Source organism: Micropterus salmoides, unplaced genomic scaffold (assembly GCF_014851395.1).
Source record: "Micropterus salmoides isolate LMB-PRFRI ecotype aquatic unplaced genomic scaffold, ASM1485139v1 Ms_hic_scaffold_1616, whole genome shotgun sequence".
Taxonomy (NCBI): Eukaryota; Metazoa; Chordata; class Actinopteri; order Centrarchiformes; family Centrarchidae; genus Micropterus; species Micropterus salmoides.
The window spans coordinates 1-18,868 of NW_024040726.1; the positions used below are offsets into that span (position 1 = coordinate 1).

General features: G+C 45.8%; 2 protein-coding genes across 2 annotated transcripts; both read right to left on the bottom strand.

The window, feature by feature from the left end:
• Nucleotides 1-354: 354 nt before the first annotated feature.
• On the bottom strand, nt 355-13,967 carry LOC119906461 (BCL2/adenovirus E1B 19 kDa protein-interacting protein 2-like). Its single transcript, XM_038723884.1, is given in 11 exon segments — nt 355-503; nt 3,590-3,688; nt 5,074-5,160; nt 5,285-5,414; nt 5,528-5,616; nt 5,618-5,630; nt 8,801-8,992; nt 9,347-9,601; nt 10,589-10,656; nt 11,674-11,754; nt 13,622-13,967. Coding segments are annotated over 11 exon segments (1,083 nt in total). The 5' UTR covers nt 13,666-13,967; the 3' UTR covers nt 355-478.
• A 2,536-nt stretch (nt 13,968-16,503) lies between these two features.
• LOC119906460 (exopolyphosphatase PRUNE1-like) lies at nt 16,504-17,710 on the bottom strand (the record flags this gene model as incomplete). The annotated part of the gene is made up of 3 exons (XM_038723883.1): nt 16,504-16,797; nt 17,237-17,327; nt 17,486-17,710. Coding segments are annotated over 3 exons (546 nt in total), but the record flags the coding sequence as incomplete, so codon positions are not given.
• Nucleotides 17,711-18,868: the final 1,158 nt, after the last annotated feature.

Sequence of the window (18,868 nt, forward strand, 5' to 3'; positions counted from 1 at the left end):
GTGAAGAACAGGGGTGATCTGGTAAAAAGGTTTGATCGATACTTTTATTACAGGTACGTTAGTGCAGCAGGTGCTGATACAGAAACATCTGTTCTCCCTGCTGCAGCTGACAGCGGAGGTCTTCTACAGGCGACATCATCAACACACCTGCAACACGTTCCTTTTTAAGACGGGTTGGTTCCTGCAGAGTTTAAAATGAGCTGTTGAGCTCCATCTACCTGACACACGGTGGGGGGTGGAGTCACAGTTACACCACCGACCTGTGCCCAGTTTGACGATTTAGGATAGAACATGGCGGCTTAAAGGTTCAGAGCTGAAATGAGTCCGAAGCTGCAGGAGAACCAGACGGCCCCCCCTGATTAAAGACAGACAGTAAATAAACCCAGAGTCTTTGTAAAGGCAGGAGGTCAAAGGTCATCAGCAGGAGGCGCTCAGTCTGATGACCTCTGACCTTTAGGATCGATCCAGTCTGTGATCGTCATCTGTTCAGCTTCTCATCAAACCTGCAGGACACAAGCGACAGTTCAACATCAACCGCAGTTTACAGTGCGGGAGAACCACAAAAAGAGAAACATTAGAACAGAGACAGTCGAACTGAGACAGTAGAACAGTCAGTAGAACTGAGACAGTAGAACAGCGACAGTAGAACAGTGACAGTAGAACAGTCAGCAGAACAGAGACAGTAGAACAGTGACAGTAGAACAGACAGTAGAACAGAACAGACAGTAGAACAGTCAGCAGAACGAGACAGTCGAACAGAGACAGTCGAACAGAGACAGTCGAACAGAGACAGTCAAACAGCGACAGTCGAACAGAGACAGTCGAACTGAGACAGTAGAACAGTCAGTAGAACAGTCAGCAGAACAGCGACAGTAGAACAGTCAGCAGAACAGAGACAGTCGAACAGAGACAGTCGAACAGAGACAGTCGAACAGCGACAGTTGAACAGCGACAGTCGAACAGAGACAGTCGAACTGAGACAGTAGAACATTCAGCAGAACAGAGACAGATAGAACTGAGACAGTAGAACAGTCAGCAGAACAGAGACAGTAGAACTGAGACAGTAGAACTGCGACACTCGAACAGCGACAGTCGAACAGCGACAGTCGAACTGAGACAGTAGAACAGTCAGCAGAACAGAGACAGTCGAACAGAGACAGTAGAACTGAGACAGTAGAACAGTCAGCAGAACAGAGACAGTCGAACTGAGACAGTAGAACTGCGACACTCGAACAGCGACAGTCGAACAGCGACAGTCGAACTGAGACAGTCGAACTGAGACAGTAGAACAGTCAGCAGAACAGAGACAGTAGAACTGAGACAGTAGAACAGTCAGCAGAACAGAGACAGTAGAACTGAGACAGTAGAACTGGACAGTAGAACAGTAGCAGAACAGAGACATTCGAACTGAGACAGTCGAACTGAGACAGTAGAACAGTCAGCAGAACAGAGACAGTAGAACTGAGACAGTAGAACAGTCAGCAGAACAGAGACAGTAGAACTGAGACAGTAGAACAGAGACAGTCGAACAGCGACAGTCGAACAGAGACAGTCGAACAGTCAGCAGAACAGAGACAGTAGAACTGAGACAGTAGAACAGTCAGAGAACAGAGACAGTCTAACTGAGACAGTAGAACTGAGACAGTAGAACAGTCAGCAGAACAGAGACAGTCGAACTGAGACAGTCGAACTGAGACAGTAGAACAGTCAGCAGAACAGAGACAGTAGAACAGAGACAGTAGAACTGAGACAGTAGAACAGCGATAGTCGAACAGAGACAGTAGAACAGAGACAGTAGAACAGAGACAGTAGAACAGTCAGCAGAACAGAGACAGTCGAACAGAGACAGTAGAACAGCGACAGTAGAACAGTGACAGTAGAACAGTCAGCAGAACAGCGACAGTAGAACTGAGACAGTCGAACAGCGACAGTAGAACAGCGACAGTAGAACAGAGACAGTAGAACAGAGACAGTAGAACAGCGACAGTCGAACAGAGACAGTCGAACAGAGACAGTCGAACAGAGACAGTAGAACAGCGACAGTAGAACAGCGACAGTCGAACAGAGACAGTCGAACAGAGACAGTAGAACAGCGATGGTCAAACAGAGATGGTCAAACAGAGATAGTCAAACAGCGACAGTAGAACAGTTAGTAGATCAGAGACATTAAAACAGTCAGCAGAACAGAGACGGTTGAACAAAGTCAGTAGAGCAGCGACAGTAGAATAGACACAGTAGAATAGAGACAGTAGAACAGTTAGTAGAACAGAGACGGTTGAACAGCGACAGTCGAACAATCAACAGAACAGAGAAAGTTGAACAATCAGAACAACAGACAGTAGAACAGCAATGGTCGAACAGAGACAGTAGAACAGAGACAGTAGAACAGCGACAGTATAACAGAGACAGAGGAACAGAGTCAGTAGAGCAGCGACAGTAGAACAGAGACAGTGGAACAGAGACAGTCGAACAGACAGCAGAACAGCAATGGTCGAACAGAGACAGTAGAACAGAGACAGTAGAAAAGTGCACAGAACAGAGACAGAGGAACAGAGTCAGTAGAGCAGCGACAGTAGAACAGAGACAGAGGAACTGAGACAGTCGAACAGAGACAGTAGAACTGAGACAGTCGAACAGAGACAGTAGAACTGAGACAGTCGAACAGAGACAGTCGAACAGAGACAGTAGAACAGAGACAGTAGAACAGCGATGGTCAAACAGAGATAGTCAAACAGCGACAGTAGAACAGTTAGTAGATCAGAGAGTAAAACAGTCAGCAGAACAGAGACGGTTGAACAAAGTCAGTAGAGCAGCGACAGTAGAATAGACACAGTAGAATAGAGACAGTAGAACAGTTAGTAGAACAGAGACGGTTGAACAGCGACAGTCGAACAATCAACAGAACAGAGAAAGTTGAACAATCAGAACAACAGACAGTAGAACAGCAATGGTCGAACAGAGACAGTAGAACAGAGACAGTAGAACAGCGACAGTAGAACAGAGACAGAGGAACAGAGTCAGTAGAGCAGCGACAGTAGAACAGAGACAGAGGAACAGAGACAGAGGAACAGAGACAGTAGAACAGTGCACAGAACAGAGACAGAGGAACAGAGTCAGTAGAGCAGCGACAGTAGAACAGAGACAGTGGAACAGAGACAGTAGAACAGAGACAGTGGAACAGAGACAGTGGAACAGAGACAGTCGAACAGACAGCAGAACAGCAATGGTCGAACAGAGACAGTAGAACAGAGACAGTAGAACAGAGACAGTGGAACAGAGACAGTGGAACAGAGACAGTCGAACAGACAGCAGAACAGCAATGGTCGAACAGAGACAGTAGAACAGAGACAGTAGAACAGTGCACAGAACAGAGACAGAGGAACAGAGTCAGTAGAGCAGCGACAGTAGAACAGAGACAGTGGAACATCGATGGTCGAACAGAGACAGTGGAACAGACAGCAGAACAGTCAGCAGAACAGAGACAGTAGAACAGAGACAGTGGAACATCGATGGTCGAACAGAGAAAGTCGAACAATCAGTAGAACAAGAACCAGACAGTAGAAGTGGACAGTAGCAGCGGCGTCCTTACTGTCGTATTGCATCGGGGATCTGCAGACGTTCTGTGGGGATGATCTCGGACAGCTGCTGCAGAGTCTGGATGAACCGAATCTTCCTGCTGAACTTCTCGCTGTGGACGACAGAGAGTCAGTGGACAGGAACCGGACAGAACATTATTGTTCTTGGTGTGTGCCGTCTCTATGTTAGGGATGTCATGATACAAGAAATGTAAATGTAAATGCTCCGTACTTGTATAGCGCCTTTCTAGTCTTTTCGACCACTCAAAGCGCTTTTACACTACATCTGCATTCACCAGTCACACACATTCATACACTGAGCCTAAGTGCTCAAACGGAAACTAACATTCACACTCACTCATACACTGGCGGAACAGCCGCCAGGGGCAATTCGGGTTCAGTATCTTGCCCAAGGACACTTCGACTTGCAACCAGGGGGAGCCAGGATTGAACCGCCGACCTTCCGATTAACGGCTAACCCGCTCTACCTCCTGAGCCACAGCCGCCCCAACGTAGCAGTCGATACCAGTAAAATTCTTCAATTCTCGAAACCAACGTGAAGCCACGGTGCAAAACAAAAACACAACGATAGATCCCATCCTGTCCTCCTTCAATAAAAACATCTGAACAACTAGCAGCTGTGAAACAGGATGTGCAGGACAGATGAGAGGCCGTAATGTTGAAATCACAACCTTTCAATGTGTGTAAATAATTTAGGCGTTCTCTTCTACAATCTCTGAGGTGTTTGATGTTTCAGGTTGGTCTCCATCTACACTGGCAGGGCTGTGAGATTTCTCTGTTGGAAAACTAAACAGTTATTGATGATTAAAGTCGATCGTATTGTCGAGGGGTGGGAATCTCTGGGCATCTCGCGCTAACCGCCTTTAGCTTTCCAGCTGTTGGGGAAACGACACACTGCAGCTTTACTGCCAGACTGAAACTTCCTGCTAATATTTTCCTCCGCAAACTTTCACCGTCACGTTCTGCCGCTCGCTCTCTCTCATTTGCTCGGCCTCACATAGAGAGCTGCCAGGCGTTCAATGTCGCCATGCTCGCACAGTGTGCGAGTTAAAATCATCACTTGTGCATTGATACTAATGATTGTGTGACATTTAAGCAGGGAGGTTATTCATTCTGCAGCAGTGGTGTGCTGAACACAGGGGGAACACTGGTCTCTGTTATGCACAAGTTCCGTCAACATTTCAGAGGCGTCCTCTCCTCTGAAGCGTCTTCTGAAGCGACGTCTGTATGTGATCAGCTGCAGCGTTCAATCAATAACTTATATCCAACAAGGGGGCGTGTCAGGACGCATCTCCTCGATCGTCAGAGCAGAAATAAGAGCTTTGGCACGGCCTGCAAGATGGCCGACCAGAACGCCTTTCGGTTGAAGCGAGAAGCAAGAAAACGTAAATAAGAGAACTGGGATGCGCCGTGAGTTTAAACCCTCAGTGTATGTGTAGTCAGGTGAGCTAGATGAACAGGTGTGTGTGTTGCAGACCTGATGAAGGGTTTGACCACAGTGATGAGAGCTCTGATGTACCAGGCGGGATGGACGACCAGCAGCCCCCTCAGGTCCTTCTTCAGCCTGGACACACAGAAACAAGCTGGGACTCTTTCATTTCCTGTTTTATTTATGCGGGATATTTACAGAAACTCCCCAAACGTCAGACTCAGGTAACAACGTCAGCGTGACAGTGAAAGCAGCGTACCTGCGGTCGATGGAGGTGTAGCACTGGTGGAGCCATTTGATGGCCGGCAGCTTGTTTCTGGGAGCCATGGCACACAGGTAGACCAGGATGTACTTCTCTGAAACCATCAGGTCCAACGTGCCCAATATACCTGCAGGAGGACACACAAACACAAAACAAAAAACAACATCATTCACAGTTCGTTCATGCCGAGACGGGTGGACGTCATGTTTACATATTCTCCGGTTTCAACTGTGTCAACTCACCTGAACAGGTTGTCCATGACGTACTCATAGTCCTCCACCGTGTTCTCCGGCAGGTAGCAGGAGGTGAACAGGATGATGGCGTTTCTCGTCTCCATAGTAACCTGACCAATCAGATGAGAGTCACCGACTGACTTCATGTGTCCCGCAAATAAAACTCTTTCCAACAACAACTACTCAGAAAATATCAATCTATACAGAGTGTTGCAGGTGTGTTACACTGTGTTACAGTGTGTTACAGATGTGTTACAGTGTTACAGATGTGTTACAGTGTGTTGAGGTGTGTTACAGTGTGTTACAGTGTGTTACAGTGTGTTACAATGTGTTGAGGTGTGTTACAGGTGTGTTACAGTGTGTTACAGGTGTGTTGAGGTGTGTTACATGTGTGTTACAGTGTGTTGAGGTGTGTTACATGTGTGTTACATGTGTGTTACAGGTGTTGAGGTGTGTTACAGTGTGTTGAGGTGTGTTACAGTGTGTTGAGGTGTGTTACAGTGTGTTGAGTTGTGTTACAGGTGTGGTACAGTGTGTTACATGTGTGTTACAGTGTGTTGAGGTGTGTTACAGTGTGTTGAGGTGTGTTACAGGTGTGTTGAGGTGTGTTACAGGTGTGTTGAGGTGTGTTACAGGTGTGTTACATGTGTGTTACATGTGTGTTACAGTGTGTTGAGTTGTGTTACAGGTGTGTTACAGTGTGTTACATGTGTGTTACAGTGTGTTGAGGTGTGTTACAGTGTGTTACATGTGTGTTACAGTGTGTTGAGGTGTGTTACAGTGTGTTACAGTGTGTTGAGGTGTGTTACAATGTGTTACAGGTGTGTTACAGTGTGTTGAGGTGTGTTACAGGTGTGTTACAATGTGTTGAGTTGTGTTACAGGTGTGTTACAGTGTGTTACATGTGTGTTACAGTGTGTTGAGGTGTGTTACAGTGTGTTACATGTGTGTTACAGTGTGTTGAGGTGTGTTACAGGTGTGTTACAGTGTGTTACATGTGTTACAGGTGTGTTACAGGTGTGTTACAGGTGTGTTGAGTTGTGTTACAGGTGTGTTACATGTGTGTTACATGTGTGTTACAGGGTGTTGAGGTGTGTTACACTGTGTTACAGGTGTGTTACAGTGTGTTACGTGTGTTACAGTGTGTTGAGGTGTGTTACAGATGTGTTACAGTGTGTTGAGGTATGTTACAGTGTGTTGAGGTGTGTTACAGTGTGTTACAGTGTGTTACAGTGTTGAGGTGTGTTACAGATGTGTTGAGGTGTGTTACAGTGTGTTACAGTGTGTTACAGTGTGTTGAGGTGTGTTACAGATGTGTTACAGTGTGTTGAGGTATGTTACAGTGTGTTGAGGTGTGTTACAGATGTGTTACAGTGTGTTGAGGTGTGTTACAGTGTGTTGAGGTGTGTTACAGATGTGTTACAGTGTGTTGATGTATGTTACAGTGTGTTGAGGTGTGTTACAGGTGTGTTACAGTGTGTTACAGGTGTGTTGAGGTGTGTTGAGGTGTGTTACAGTGTGCTGCATGTGTGTACAGTGTGTTGAGGTGTGTTACAGTGTGTTGAGGTGTGTTACAGTGTGTTGAGGTGTGTTACAGTGTGTTGAGGTGTGTTACATGTGTGTTACATGTGTGTTACAGTGTGTTGAGGTGTGTTACAGTGTGTTGAGGTGGTTTACAGGTGTGTTGAGGTGTGTTACATGTGTTACATGTGTGTTACATGTATGTTACAGTGTGTTGAGTTGTGTTACAGGTGTGTTACAGTGTGTTACATGTGTGTTACAGTGTGTTGAGGTGTGTTACAGTGTGTTACATGTGTGTTACAGTGTGTTACAGTGTGTTGAGGTGTGTTACAGGTGTGTTACAGGTGTGTACATGTGTGTTACAGTGTGTTACAGGTGTGTTACAGTGTGTTGAGTTGTGTTACAGGTGTGTTACAGGTGTGTTACAGTGTGTTGAGTTGTGTTACAGGTGTGTTACAGGTGTGTTACATGTGTGTTACATGTGTGTTACAGGTGTGTTACAGTGTGTTGAGGTGTGTTACAGGTGTGTTACAGGGTGTTACATGTGTGTTACAGTGTGTTACATGTGTGTTACAGTGTGTTGAGGTGTGTTACAGTGTGTTACATGTGTGTTACAGTGTGTTACAGTGTGTTGAGTTGTGTTACAGGTGTGTTACAGGTGTGTTACATGTGTGTTACAGTGTGTTACAGGTGTGTTACAGTGTGTTGAGTTGTGTTACAGGCGTGTTACATGTGTTACATGTGTGTTACATGTGTGTTACATGTGTGTTACAGGTGTGTTACATGTGTGTTACAGGTGTGTTACAGTGTGTTACATGTGTGTTACATGTGTGTTACAGTGTGTTGAGGTGTGTTACATGTGTGTTACAGTGTGTTACAGGTGTGTTACAGTGTGTTGAGTTGTGTTACAGGTGTGTTACATGTGTGTTACATGTGTGTTACAGGTGTGTTACAGTGTGTTACAGGTGTGTTACAGTGTGTTACAGTGTGTTACAGTGGGTGTGTTACATGTGGTTACAGTGTGTTACAGGTGTGTTACAGTGTGTTACATGTGTGTTACAGTGTGTTGAGGTGTGTTACAGTGTGTTACATGTGTGTTACAGTGTGTTACAGTGTGTTGAGGTGTGTTACAGGTGTGTTACAATGTGTTGAGTTGTGTTACAGGTGTGTTACAGGTGTGTTACATGTGTGTTACAGTGTGTTACAGGTGTGTTACAGTGTGTTGAGTTGTGTTACAGGCGTGTTACATGTGTGTTACATGTGTGTTACAGGTGTGTACATGTGTGTTACATGTGTGTTACAGGTGTGTTACATGTGTGTTACATGTGTGTTACAGGTGTGTTACAGTGTGTTACATGTGTGTTACATGTGTGTTACAGTGTGTTGAGGTGTGTTACATGTGTGTTACAGTGTGTTACAGGTGTGTTACAGTGTGTTGAGTTGTGTTACAGGTGTGTTACATGTGTGTTACAGGTGTGTTACAGGGTGTTACAGGTGTGTTACAGTGTGTTACAGGTGTGTTACAGTGTGTTACAGTGTGTTACAGGTGTGTTACAGGTGTGTTACAGTGTGTTGAGTTGTGTTACAGGTGTGTTACATGTGTGTTACAGGTGTGTTACAGTGTTTACATGTGTGTTACATGTGTGTTACAGTGTGTTGAGGTGTGTTACAGGTGTGTTCAGTCAGTCAGCTGATCTGTGGGCGTTTCCTGTCACGGGATCTACAGAAGTGTTTCAGGTGACTGTGTGTGACCTCTGACCTCCGTGTGACAGGACCTGAAGGTACGGCTCCAGCACACTCATGTTGACGTGATATTCATGTCCACCGATGCTGAACTTCCTCCAGCGGCGCCCCCTGCTGTCCACCTGGTCCAGCTCCATCAGACCCTCTGACTCCATCGTGCTCCTGGTCACGCTTGCAGCCCTGCCCCTCCCCATCTGGGGTAGGTCATCTGTCAGAAAGAGGCCAGAGTTTAAATAAAGAAGTATAAATTGACCTTAACTCTTTAACCAACGCGGTGTCCAGACTTTTAAAAATAAATCTGGAAATGCCAAAAAATGAATCTGGGCTGGTGGTCTGAACGAGGCGTTCGTGTTACTGCAGGGTGAATGTGGTGTCTCCATGTGCCGCCCTGTGATTGGTTCTCTCTCTCAAATCAATATTGTTTCTCTTTTTTAATGTAATTCTGTTTATCTTGCCTCAAGCTTGTAGGAGGCTTTGGCCTGTAAATGTAAAATGTTAGTTATGTTAGTCTGTGTATACGTGTCATCTCTCTAACCAGCTGTCCGAGGTCAGCCAGTCTCACCTTCCCACTCCAGCTCGTAGATGCCATCTGGCAGCGTTCCCGACTCGCTACCTGAAGGGGTCTCCAAAGCCTCCAGGTTTATGTCGAGTGAAGGCGTCTCGTCCGGTGTTGCAGACAGCGCTGCTGCAGAGAACCCATCACTGCTCGGGTCCATAGAATCTTTGTGGCTCAAAGTGAGGCTGAGTGACGGTGCCGCCAGACGCTTCTTAGCTCCGCCACCAACAGTTCCTGATAGGGCGAGGCTGTTAGGCGGTGCTGAGGGAGGGAGAGAAGGTTTTCAGTTAGTAACTGACATGCGCCCCCCTCAGTCAAAATTTACGTAACTGTTACCTATGGACGTTCTGAATGGAGACAGAAGACAATCCACAAATGTAAACATGATCCACAAACATACGCAGCGTGAAGGTGTGAACGGTTAAACAATATTAGCCTTCTATTGAGAATTGTAAACAAAGTATACGCAAAATGATCATAATTAAATTTATTAATATTTAATTTGTTATATTTGCTGTGGTTAAGCTGAGTTTCAATTTACCACATGTTAATGTAAAATGATTAACGTGTTAACACGAAGGCAGTTGTTGTTCACTCCTGGGTGTTAACATATTATACACTTGTGATGAACACATGGAACATATTAAAGTGCAGCTGTGGCTCACAGGTGGATTTGTCCTACAGATCTGCTGCATGACAACAAGGGAAGTCACAAATATCACATGGTTCACAAACTTACAGGAAGCGATCCAGAAAACACTCGTTGACTTGTACAAATGGATCCACAAACACTGGTTGACTTTTAAAAGTAGATCCACAAACACTTGTTCACTAGTACAAATAAATCTACAAATACTCGTTGACATTTAAAAGTGGATCCACAAACACTAGTTCATTTGTACAAATGGATCCACAATACCTATACTTTACCTTGTTGTGGTGAAACTTTTCACATTTGTGAAACCTACATTATTATTAGGCTACGTGAAACTATAGATTAAGTAATGCTGCGTATGTTTGTGGGTCATATTACACATTCAATCAGAATGAAAGAATCTTTCACTCCTATTATTATTATTATTATATTAATTCAAGTCAGTTTGCAACAGGCTTTGTACACAAACATGTTGACGGCATGAAATCTTCAGTCTAAATAATAATGAATTCTTATTTATTGTTTATCATTTTCTACAATTCATACGAAGCAAATACATTTGGAGAAAAACAAAACAGGACTTTCAGGCTCACCTGGTCGCTGCTCACCGCCTGACGGACTCTCCACCTCCTCTGGACTCCCACAATCCTCTGGGAGAGGCCTGAACCCCCACCACCACACCAAACACATTAAACATCAGAGTCAGAAGCAGCAGATTTTACACATAACGAACAGACACAGTTTCTACCCAGAGGCCTTCACTCTGATCGCAGCTGACAGCCCAGTAACTCCAACATCCACCTGCTCTCTGTTTCTTATTCATCAATCATTCTGTAACTCAGTGATGTTCCTACTGGTCGTATTGTATACAGAGGAGAATGAAGTACTCAAGTAAAATTCCTGCATTGAAAATGTTACTTAAGTAAAATTAAATACAATAAAAATATAAATATCAGGAAAATTGACTTAAAGTATTAAAAGTACTCACTGCAGTAAAATGTCCCCAGTTACTGTTGTATATATATATATATATATATACACAATTATTATTCCATAACATGGTATTTTATAGACTCTGTGTGTTTTGTCTAAAAATCTGACTTTGCAAAGTAACTGAAGCTGTCAGATAAATGTAGTCAAGTAAAAAAGTAAAGTAAGATCTCCCTCTGAGATGGAGCAGAAGGAGATAGTGGCATGAAGAGAAAATACTCAAGTACTGTACAGGTACAACTCATTTGTACATGTAAATGTACTTAGTAACTGTCCACCACTGCCTGTATATATCATATCCACCTGACTCACCTACATCGGCACAAAAATACTTCCTTTTCTGGAGAGTGTGTATACGTGAGTGTACTGTATACTATGTACTAGATACTGTGTACTGTAAGAACATCGTGAGCTGAGTCTAATCCGGAGTCACATTCCTCCTGTGTTTCCACACACCTGGCAAATAAAGTGTGATAAGGACCAGCTTCGTGTCAAACAGCTGTTACATGCAGAAAAGCTGCAGTGCTCTAACAACACCGGCCGACGCAGCACGGTGCAGTTTTAATACTAACGTGATCTCTCGGATCAGAACCTGTTTGTGCTGCAGAACCAGCCGGAGCAGCGAGAGGAAACCACAGAAACTGAGATAAGACGAACAAACAGAGAGCAGACCAAGGTGAAGTCTGACCTGGGGAAGCCGTCGTCCTGCCACTCCTCCCTCAGCTCCATGTCCTGGATGTTGGGGGGGCCCCAGGCCCCTACGGGAACCCTGCAGGGACAACACCCATACAGTATAAATCAGCAGCAGTAGAGTTTGGAGTTATGCAAGTAAAAGTACACAAGTATAATCAGGAAAAGTACTTGTTACGCAGCGGGATGTTCCCTGTGATAATTACTAGATGATGACAGAAACAGTTTAATTCACATGTTTTATATCAAACATCTGAGAAGTTTCAGTAATAATACTGAAGTACACAACCAGAGTAAATGTACTGCAGACCTCCAGCACTGACCACAGATCAGTTCTGAGTCAGAGACACGGGGAGGACACGGAGCTGAAGTTTGTTCTATAGGATTAAGCCCTTTGTCTCGTCTTCAAGGACGTCCTAACGTCCACTCCAACCAGAGATAAAATAATTCAATTAAATTAAATTCATAGAAAAGACAAAAATACACACAAACATCAAAAAGGCGAGTAGAACCACAGAACAAATGCTCGCTCGAAACGATGGAGTGATTCTGACTGTAGGACTGGAGAACACGGGCTGTGTGGAGGCCTCAGATTATTTACTGAGGAACCAAAACCTGCTGGAGGTCACGAAGCCCTGAAGGGACGAGTTTACTTTACAGCGAGTCACCACGGCGCCTCGCTCCCTCTCTGACACCAGCTTCTTCCTGCTTTTCCTGTTAAACACAAAGATGCTGTCAGGCGTCTCTCACCGGTTACCTGTCGGCGTGTAACACTCCTCAATCCTGCGAGCAGCTCGTCGTGCTTTTAAAATCTGAGTCTGATGGGACTGAACGAACCTGCCCGACCGCTCTGATTCTGATTGTTCACCTGGGCAGGTGAGGAGGGGCGGGGCTCTACTGTTCCTCTGTTTGTTGTTACTGAAGCAGACACACACACCCAGGTCACCACACCTGAGAGATGTGGAACACAAAGGGGGCGGGGGGGTTGTGTTTCTACTGTGGTGCCTTCAGGGTCTGACTGGGAAACTCCAGAACTCTCAGCAGGGTCCTGTTCTCTCAGGTGTTCTTTCCTGTCCAGGTTCTACAGCGGGTTCCAGAGAAGGTTGCAGGTGGTCTTCAGGTGCTTGAGGGGGTTCCAAGGTTCCTGAAGTTACAGAAGTGCTTGACAAGGTTCCAGGAGATTCCAGGGTCCTTGGGGACGTAAAGAGTTCTTGAGGGATTTTTCAGGGTTCTTGATGACTTTTTCATGAGTGCCTGAAGAGCTTCAGCTTTCCTTGGAGAAATCCCAGAGCTGCTGCTGCAGGTTTACAGAGTTCTTCAAGAGGTTCCAGGGGGGCTGGAATTAGTTCCATGGTTCTTGAGAGGGTCTTGGGGTTTCTTAAGGAGGGTAAAGGGGCAACAAGGTTCCAGGGGAGCTTCAGGAAGTCAGTGTTTGAGGATGTGGTATTTCAGGTGTTCACCAGTTACATACTCAGAGACGAGGAGCCCAGATTCAGACTCTCGGACTCATTTTAGATTCAGGGACACGTCTGATCACCTGATCGGTCTCTGGCCTGCATGGACTCTCATTGGACAGTCGAGTTATTTAAAGTAAGGCTGCCTTCCTCTCTGTCGACGCGAGTTCGTCTGAAAAAACTTTATTGAAGTGGACAAACTGATCTGGGATCACAACACATACGATCTGTTGCCATGGAAACAGCCAGCAGCGTCAGATCTGACCTGTGAGGTGCAGAAGCGTTTCTACTTCTCTGAAACTTAAAACTGTCAAATACGTTTAATGAAATGAGCCAACACAGCGATGCCTTCACTGACCGTCGGGAAGAACGGACGCTTGCACTGAAACACCAGCTGAGGCTGAGCTTCCTCTTTCTGCCGCAACAGGAAACCAACACACACACGCTGTGAAACCCGAGGATCTCTGTTTGACTTTTCAATGTTAAACGTACCTGTCCTCGGCGTACCTGTCCGCGTGCCTGGTGGGGATGCTCATGATGTCACAGTGATGTCACGGCGTGTTCTGACCAGCATGTGAGCAGCTGGACGTCTCAGAGACTGTCTTCCTCCAGACTCTCTCTCTCTCTGTGGAAGTTCCCACTCTGACTCAATGGGACTCTCCCTCGCTCGCCTTCTCTCTCTCTGCCCGACAGGTTTGGCTGCATTTCACAGCACAGCCGCCGTCTGATTGGTTGAAGCTCACCTGCTCTGTGCAGCCAGGTGAGGCGGCAGGTCAGCTTCACTCCGACTTCATTAATATTAACCACTCGGCTGCTGAGGCTATTTAAAGCAGGAGGAAGTGCCGGGTGTCCTCAGGGTCCTACTGACCGCCTTCTGCATCAGCTGACGAACAGACGAAAAGTTCTGATCGAGGTTTTGACTCAAAACTAATTTTAAGTTAAAATTTTGCCTCATAGTAAAAAATGTCCCTTAATTTATATACTTATATTAATTATCTCCAAATTATATTTACTGTCCTAAACGTTACGAATCTCCAGATTCTGACTTTAAATCACTTCTCAGCATCAAGACTTATTCAATTGTTTAATAATCTGTAATTTTGACTTAAAGCAACATTATGTGGTAATTTTATCTTAAACATCTTTAAACTCAACTTGATGCGACGCCGACTCGGCGCGTTTATCATGACAGTGGAACGCTTTACGGCACCAACGCGACTCTTCAGCAAGTTCAGGAAGAAGCAAAGAGTTTATAATGTAGACAGTTCTCTCCGTGTTCTCAGTGTGGAAAGAAGAAGCTGAAGAAGACGAGAAGAGAGAGCGACAGGAAACATCAGACTGGCTTTGACTCGTTGAAGAGCTGAGAGGCTGCAGGACAGACGGCGAGCTTCTTTCATCAGTTTGCAGCCTGTTCCCTGACAGGTCGACCCGTCGTTCTTATGTTTGACCACCAAGTGTCTGCAGGAGGCCTCCAGCCTGGTTGGGATTATTTGGCTGCTTTATTTTTATTTTTGGATTTTTAATCTGTAGCTCTCTGAGAACAGACCGCTACTGAGTTTAGCGCCACGATGAAGCACGATGACGCACATTTTAGTTTATTAAGTGTTAATACGCATTTTATTCGATGCTCCATGTTTTTACAGTCGAATGCTTCCCGACAAATGTAAATATGAAAAAAGTTCCATCCATCCATCGTCAACCGCTTATCCTGCGTACAGGGTTGCGGGGGGGCTGGAGCCAATCCCAGCTGACATCGGGCGCAAGGTGGGGTACACCCTGGACAGGTCGCCACACAAAGACAGACAACCAGTCACACTCACCTAAGGACAATTTAGGGTAACCAATAAACCTAGCCTGCAGGTCTTTAGAGAGAACGGTCACCCGGAGAGAAACCACACAGACACGGGGAGAACATGCAAACTCCACACAGAAAGGCCGGGGCAACCAGGGTTTGAACCCACGACCTTCTTGCTGTGAGGTGACAGTGCTAACCACCGCACCACCGTGCCGCCCATAATATGAAAAAAGTTAAATCATTTAATTGTTTTCACAAAGTCGGGGAGCCACTAGAGGGGCCACAGGTTGCAAACCGCTCGACTCGTCAGTGATAACGTTTCACACACAGACGTTTAGCTGCTAGCTACAAATCTGGAGTTGATGTTAGCAAACGTACTAGCTAGCACACATCGGTACCGCCTGCCAGATCCTTTCTGCACATGCTCAGAAGTGGTTCTGTCAGTCAAAGAAGGTCACCGCAAATCTGGCTGTTCAAAATGATCCAACTAAATCTTTCAAATCAAGATAACAAAATGTTTTTCTAATCACTGGAGATGAAACTGCTCACTGTAACAGGAATATGCTTAAGCTATGAAAAACCTTATTCAGCTATGCTGGCTAGCTAGCTTTGTTGGCTAGCTTTGTTGGCTAGCTAGCTATGCTGGTTAGCTTTATTGGCTAGCTTTGTTGGCTAGCTAGCTATGCTGGTTAGCTTTATTGGCTAGCTCGCCACCCAAATTTCAAGCAACATTCAGCTGCTGCTGGCTGAGAAAGGCGTCGGTGTCGAGAGAGACAGACGGCGAGCTGGCCTTCTTCCTGTTGGACTAGTTAGTAATAACTTAATAGCTGCTCGCTCGGGTCGAACATCAGTTGCATTTGCAATAATATGCAGCTAAGTGTGATAAAACAAGATCTTCTAACAGCAAAGGCTGCGATTCCACGTAACACGCGAGAGTAAAGCCGCCTCGACAGAACCCGACGCTGCAGAAACGTCAGTGTCAAAGAGGAACAGGCTCGTCAGGTGAGTGGGACTGTTCTGGCTTTTAGAAGAGTAAACCTGCTTTTCTCTCACTGCTACCTCACAGGGCGACATTACTAACCTGAACCAGCGCAAAGCCACGTCCTGCAGCTGCACGGCTACAACGCCAAACGCCAGCGTGTCAAATCAGCCAAACAGAATCTGACAGGGATCCCCGAGAGAAATGTTTGGAAGCGTAACGCTATATGAACGTACTTCAAAACGGCTGGAAACAAACTGCTGAAGTTCTGCTGGTGATCATTTTTATGATTTTATTTTGTGAAAACTGTTTTTCTGTTAAATTTGACAGTTTTTAAAAAAGATTTAATGAACTGTTGAAAATAATGAATCAATAACGTTACAAACACAATAAAGCAGTTTGGGGTCAAAGGTCAGCAGGATGTGTTTCAAGCTGCTGCAGCGCCTTGTCTGTTCTGCTCGCTGTTTCCTCTTGCTGCATCACTTCCTGTTTCACAATAAAATCCCTCCAGTGACAGAGTCTCTTCCCCGAAAGACTTATTGTGAAACATCGACAGGAAGTGTTTCATTATAGTGAACTCAGAGGAAGTGACATCACATGCAGGCGTGAAGCTGCAACTTTTATTTGAACGTGTTTAAAGGTGAACGTCTGCGGAGGTCAGAGGTCAGTTCCCTCGCCTATCCGCCATCTTGCTGAACTTCTCCTCCAGGTCCTGAGCGCTGATGTGCGGCAGGCCGGCGTCCAGCGGACAGCCCTCCACCAGGCTGTTCATCGGGGTCGGAGGCACCCGAGACTCGTCCTCCTCCACGTCTCCCGGGCGACCATCTCCGTCCTGCCCCTTCAGGAAGTCCTTAACGATGGGGAGGAGCTTCTTACGGGACGCCAGACTGTTTCCTTTAACGAGGCACAAAGAACACGTTTTAGTTAAAAGAAATGTTTTAATGAGTGCAGAGGAAACACCGGAAGGTTTCTCAACAGCTGTTCAAGCTCAAAGTGGATGGAACAACCGTCGCCATCTTGGTAACTCGACTTTATCTGAATAAATCCACCACAGATTTTAAGTTTAAACAAATACATTCCCGCCTAAAAACCTTTTAAAACAGCAGGATTAGAACCGACTGTGAGTCTTGTCTTCCACCATCACTGTTTGTTGGTACGAAATGCATTCTGGGATACAACAGACAGACAGCTAGTAGCATAAAGGCTAGCAGTGAGACACACCTGTCAGTCAAAGTGGCCACGCCCCTAATTATGTAGAACTTTAAGGTTTAACAGAAACAGGTGCGTTACAAAAAGATTTCTGACGCTGCAGGTCAGAGGAGGCAGAGTCTACCTTGCTGATAGGCTGTGATGTGAGCATGGGGGCTGCTGATTGGACAGAGGTTGAGGGCGGGGTTACGGGCCTGTTCCAGGTAGAGGCTCATCTGGGGGAGGGAGGACACATGGGTTGTCACGGCAACTCAAATTAAAATAAAAACACGTGAATGAATTAGAGATGAAGCAGCAGCTGCCTGTAGAACAGTACTAATACAGTACTACAGTAGTACTACTACAACAGTACGCAGGCATCTGCACTGAGTACCTCTTCCCTGCAGGTGGCGCTGTGGCTGAACACGGCGAGCTCTCTCATTGGCTCTTTGCTCTCAGTGAAGGAGATGGTCATCAGCAGCAGCAGGTCGAAGCCGAACTTCAGACAGAAATCAGAGAGCTCCGCCTCCAACTCCACCCTCTGCAGGAAGTCCTGAACACACACACACACACACACACACACACACACACACACACACACACTGCAGTTAGTGATCTCCTACACTACCCAGAATGCCTTTTGACCTGACCTTAAGAGATGTGCCTGCAGTCTGAGAGGAAGCTGGGCCTGCCAGACAGAGTTCTGGGCGGCTCTCTGACTCCATCTGCTGTCAGACACCAGACGCTGCAGCTGATTGGTCAGGAGCCTCCAGGTATATGAGCTCACCTCAGTCTACTACAGCGTGCAGTACAAAGTACAGCGTGCAGTACACTGTGTAGTACAGCGTGCAGTACAGCGTGCAGTACAGTGTGCAGTACAGTCTACTATAGTGTGCAGTACAGTGTGCAGTACAGTGTGCAGTAGAGTCTACTATAGCGTGCAGTACAGTGTGCAGTACAGTGTGCAGTAGAGTCTACTATAGCGTGCAGTACAGTGTGCAGTACAGTGTGCAGTACAGTGTGCAGTAGAGTCTACTATAGCGTGCAGTACAGTGTGCAGTACAGTGTGCAGTAGAGTCTACTATAGCGTGCAGTACAGTGTGCAGTACAGTGTACAGTAGATTCTACTATAGCGTGTAGTACAGTGTGCAGTACAGTGTGCAGTAGAGTCTACTATAGCGTGCAGTACAGTGTACAGTAGATTCTACTATAGCGTGTAGTACAGTGTGCAGTACAGTGTGCAGTAGAGTCTACTATAGAGTGTAGTACAGTGTGCAGTACAGTGTGCAGTACAGTGTGCAGTAGAGTCTACTATAGCGTGCAGTACAGTGTGCAGTACAGTGTGCAGTACAGTGTGCAGTAGAGTCTACTATAGAGTGTAGTACAGTGTGCAGTACAGTGTGCAGTACAGTGTACAGTAGAGTCTACTATAGAGTGTAGTACAGTGTGCAGTACAGTGTGCAGTACAGTGTGCAGTAGAGTCTACTATAGCGTGCAGTACAGTGTGCAGTACAGTGTGCAGTAGAGTCTACTATAGAGTGTAGTACAGTGTGCAGTACAGTGTGCAGTAGAGTCTACTATAGAGTGTAGTACAGTGTGCAGTACAGTGTGCAGTACAGTGTACAGTAGAGTCTACTATAGAGTGTAGTACAGTGTGCAGTACAGTGTGCAGTACAGTGTGCAGTAGAGTCTACTATAGCGTGCAGTACAGTGTGCAGTACAGTGTGCAGTACAGTGTGCAGTAGAGTCTACTATAGCGTGCAGTACAGTGTGCAGT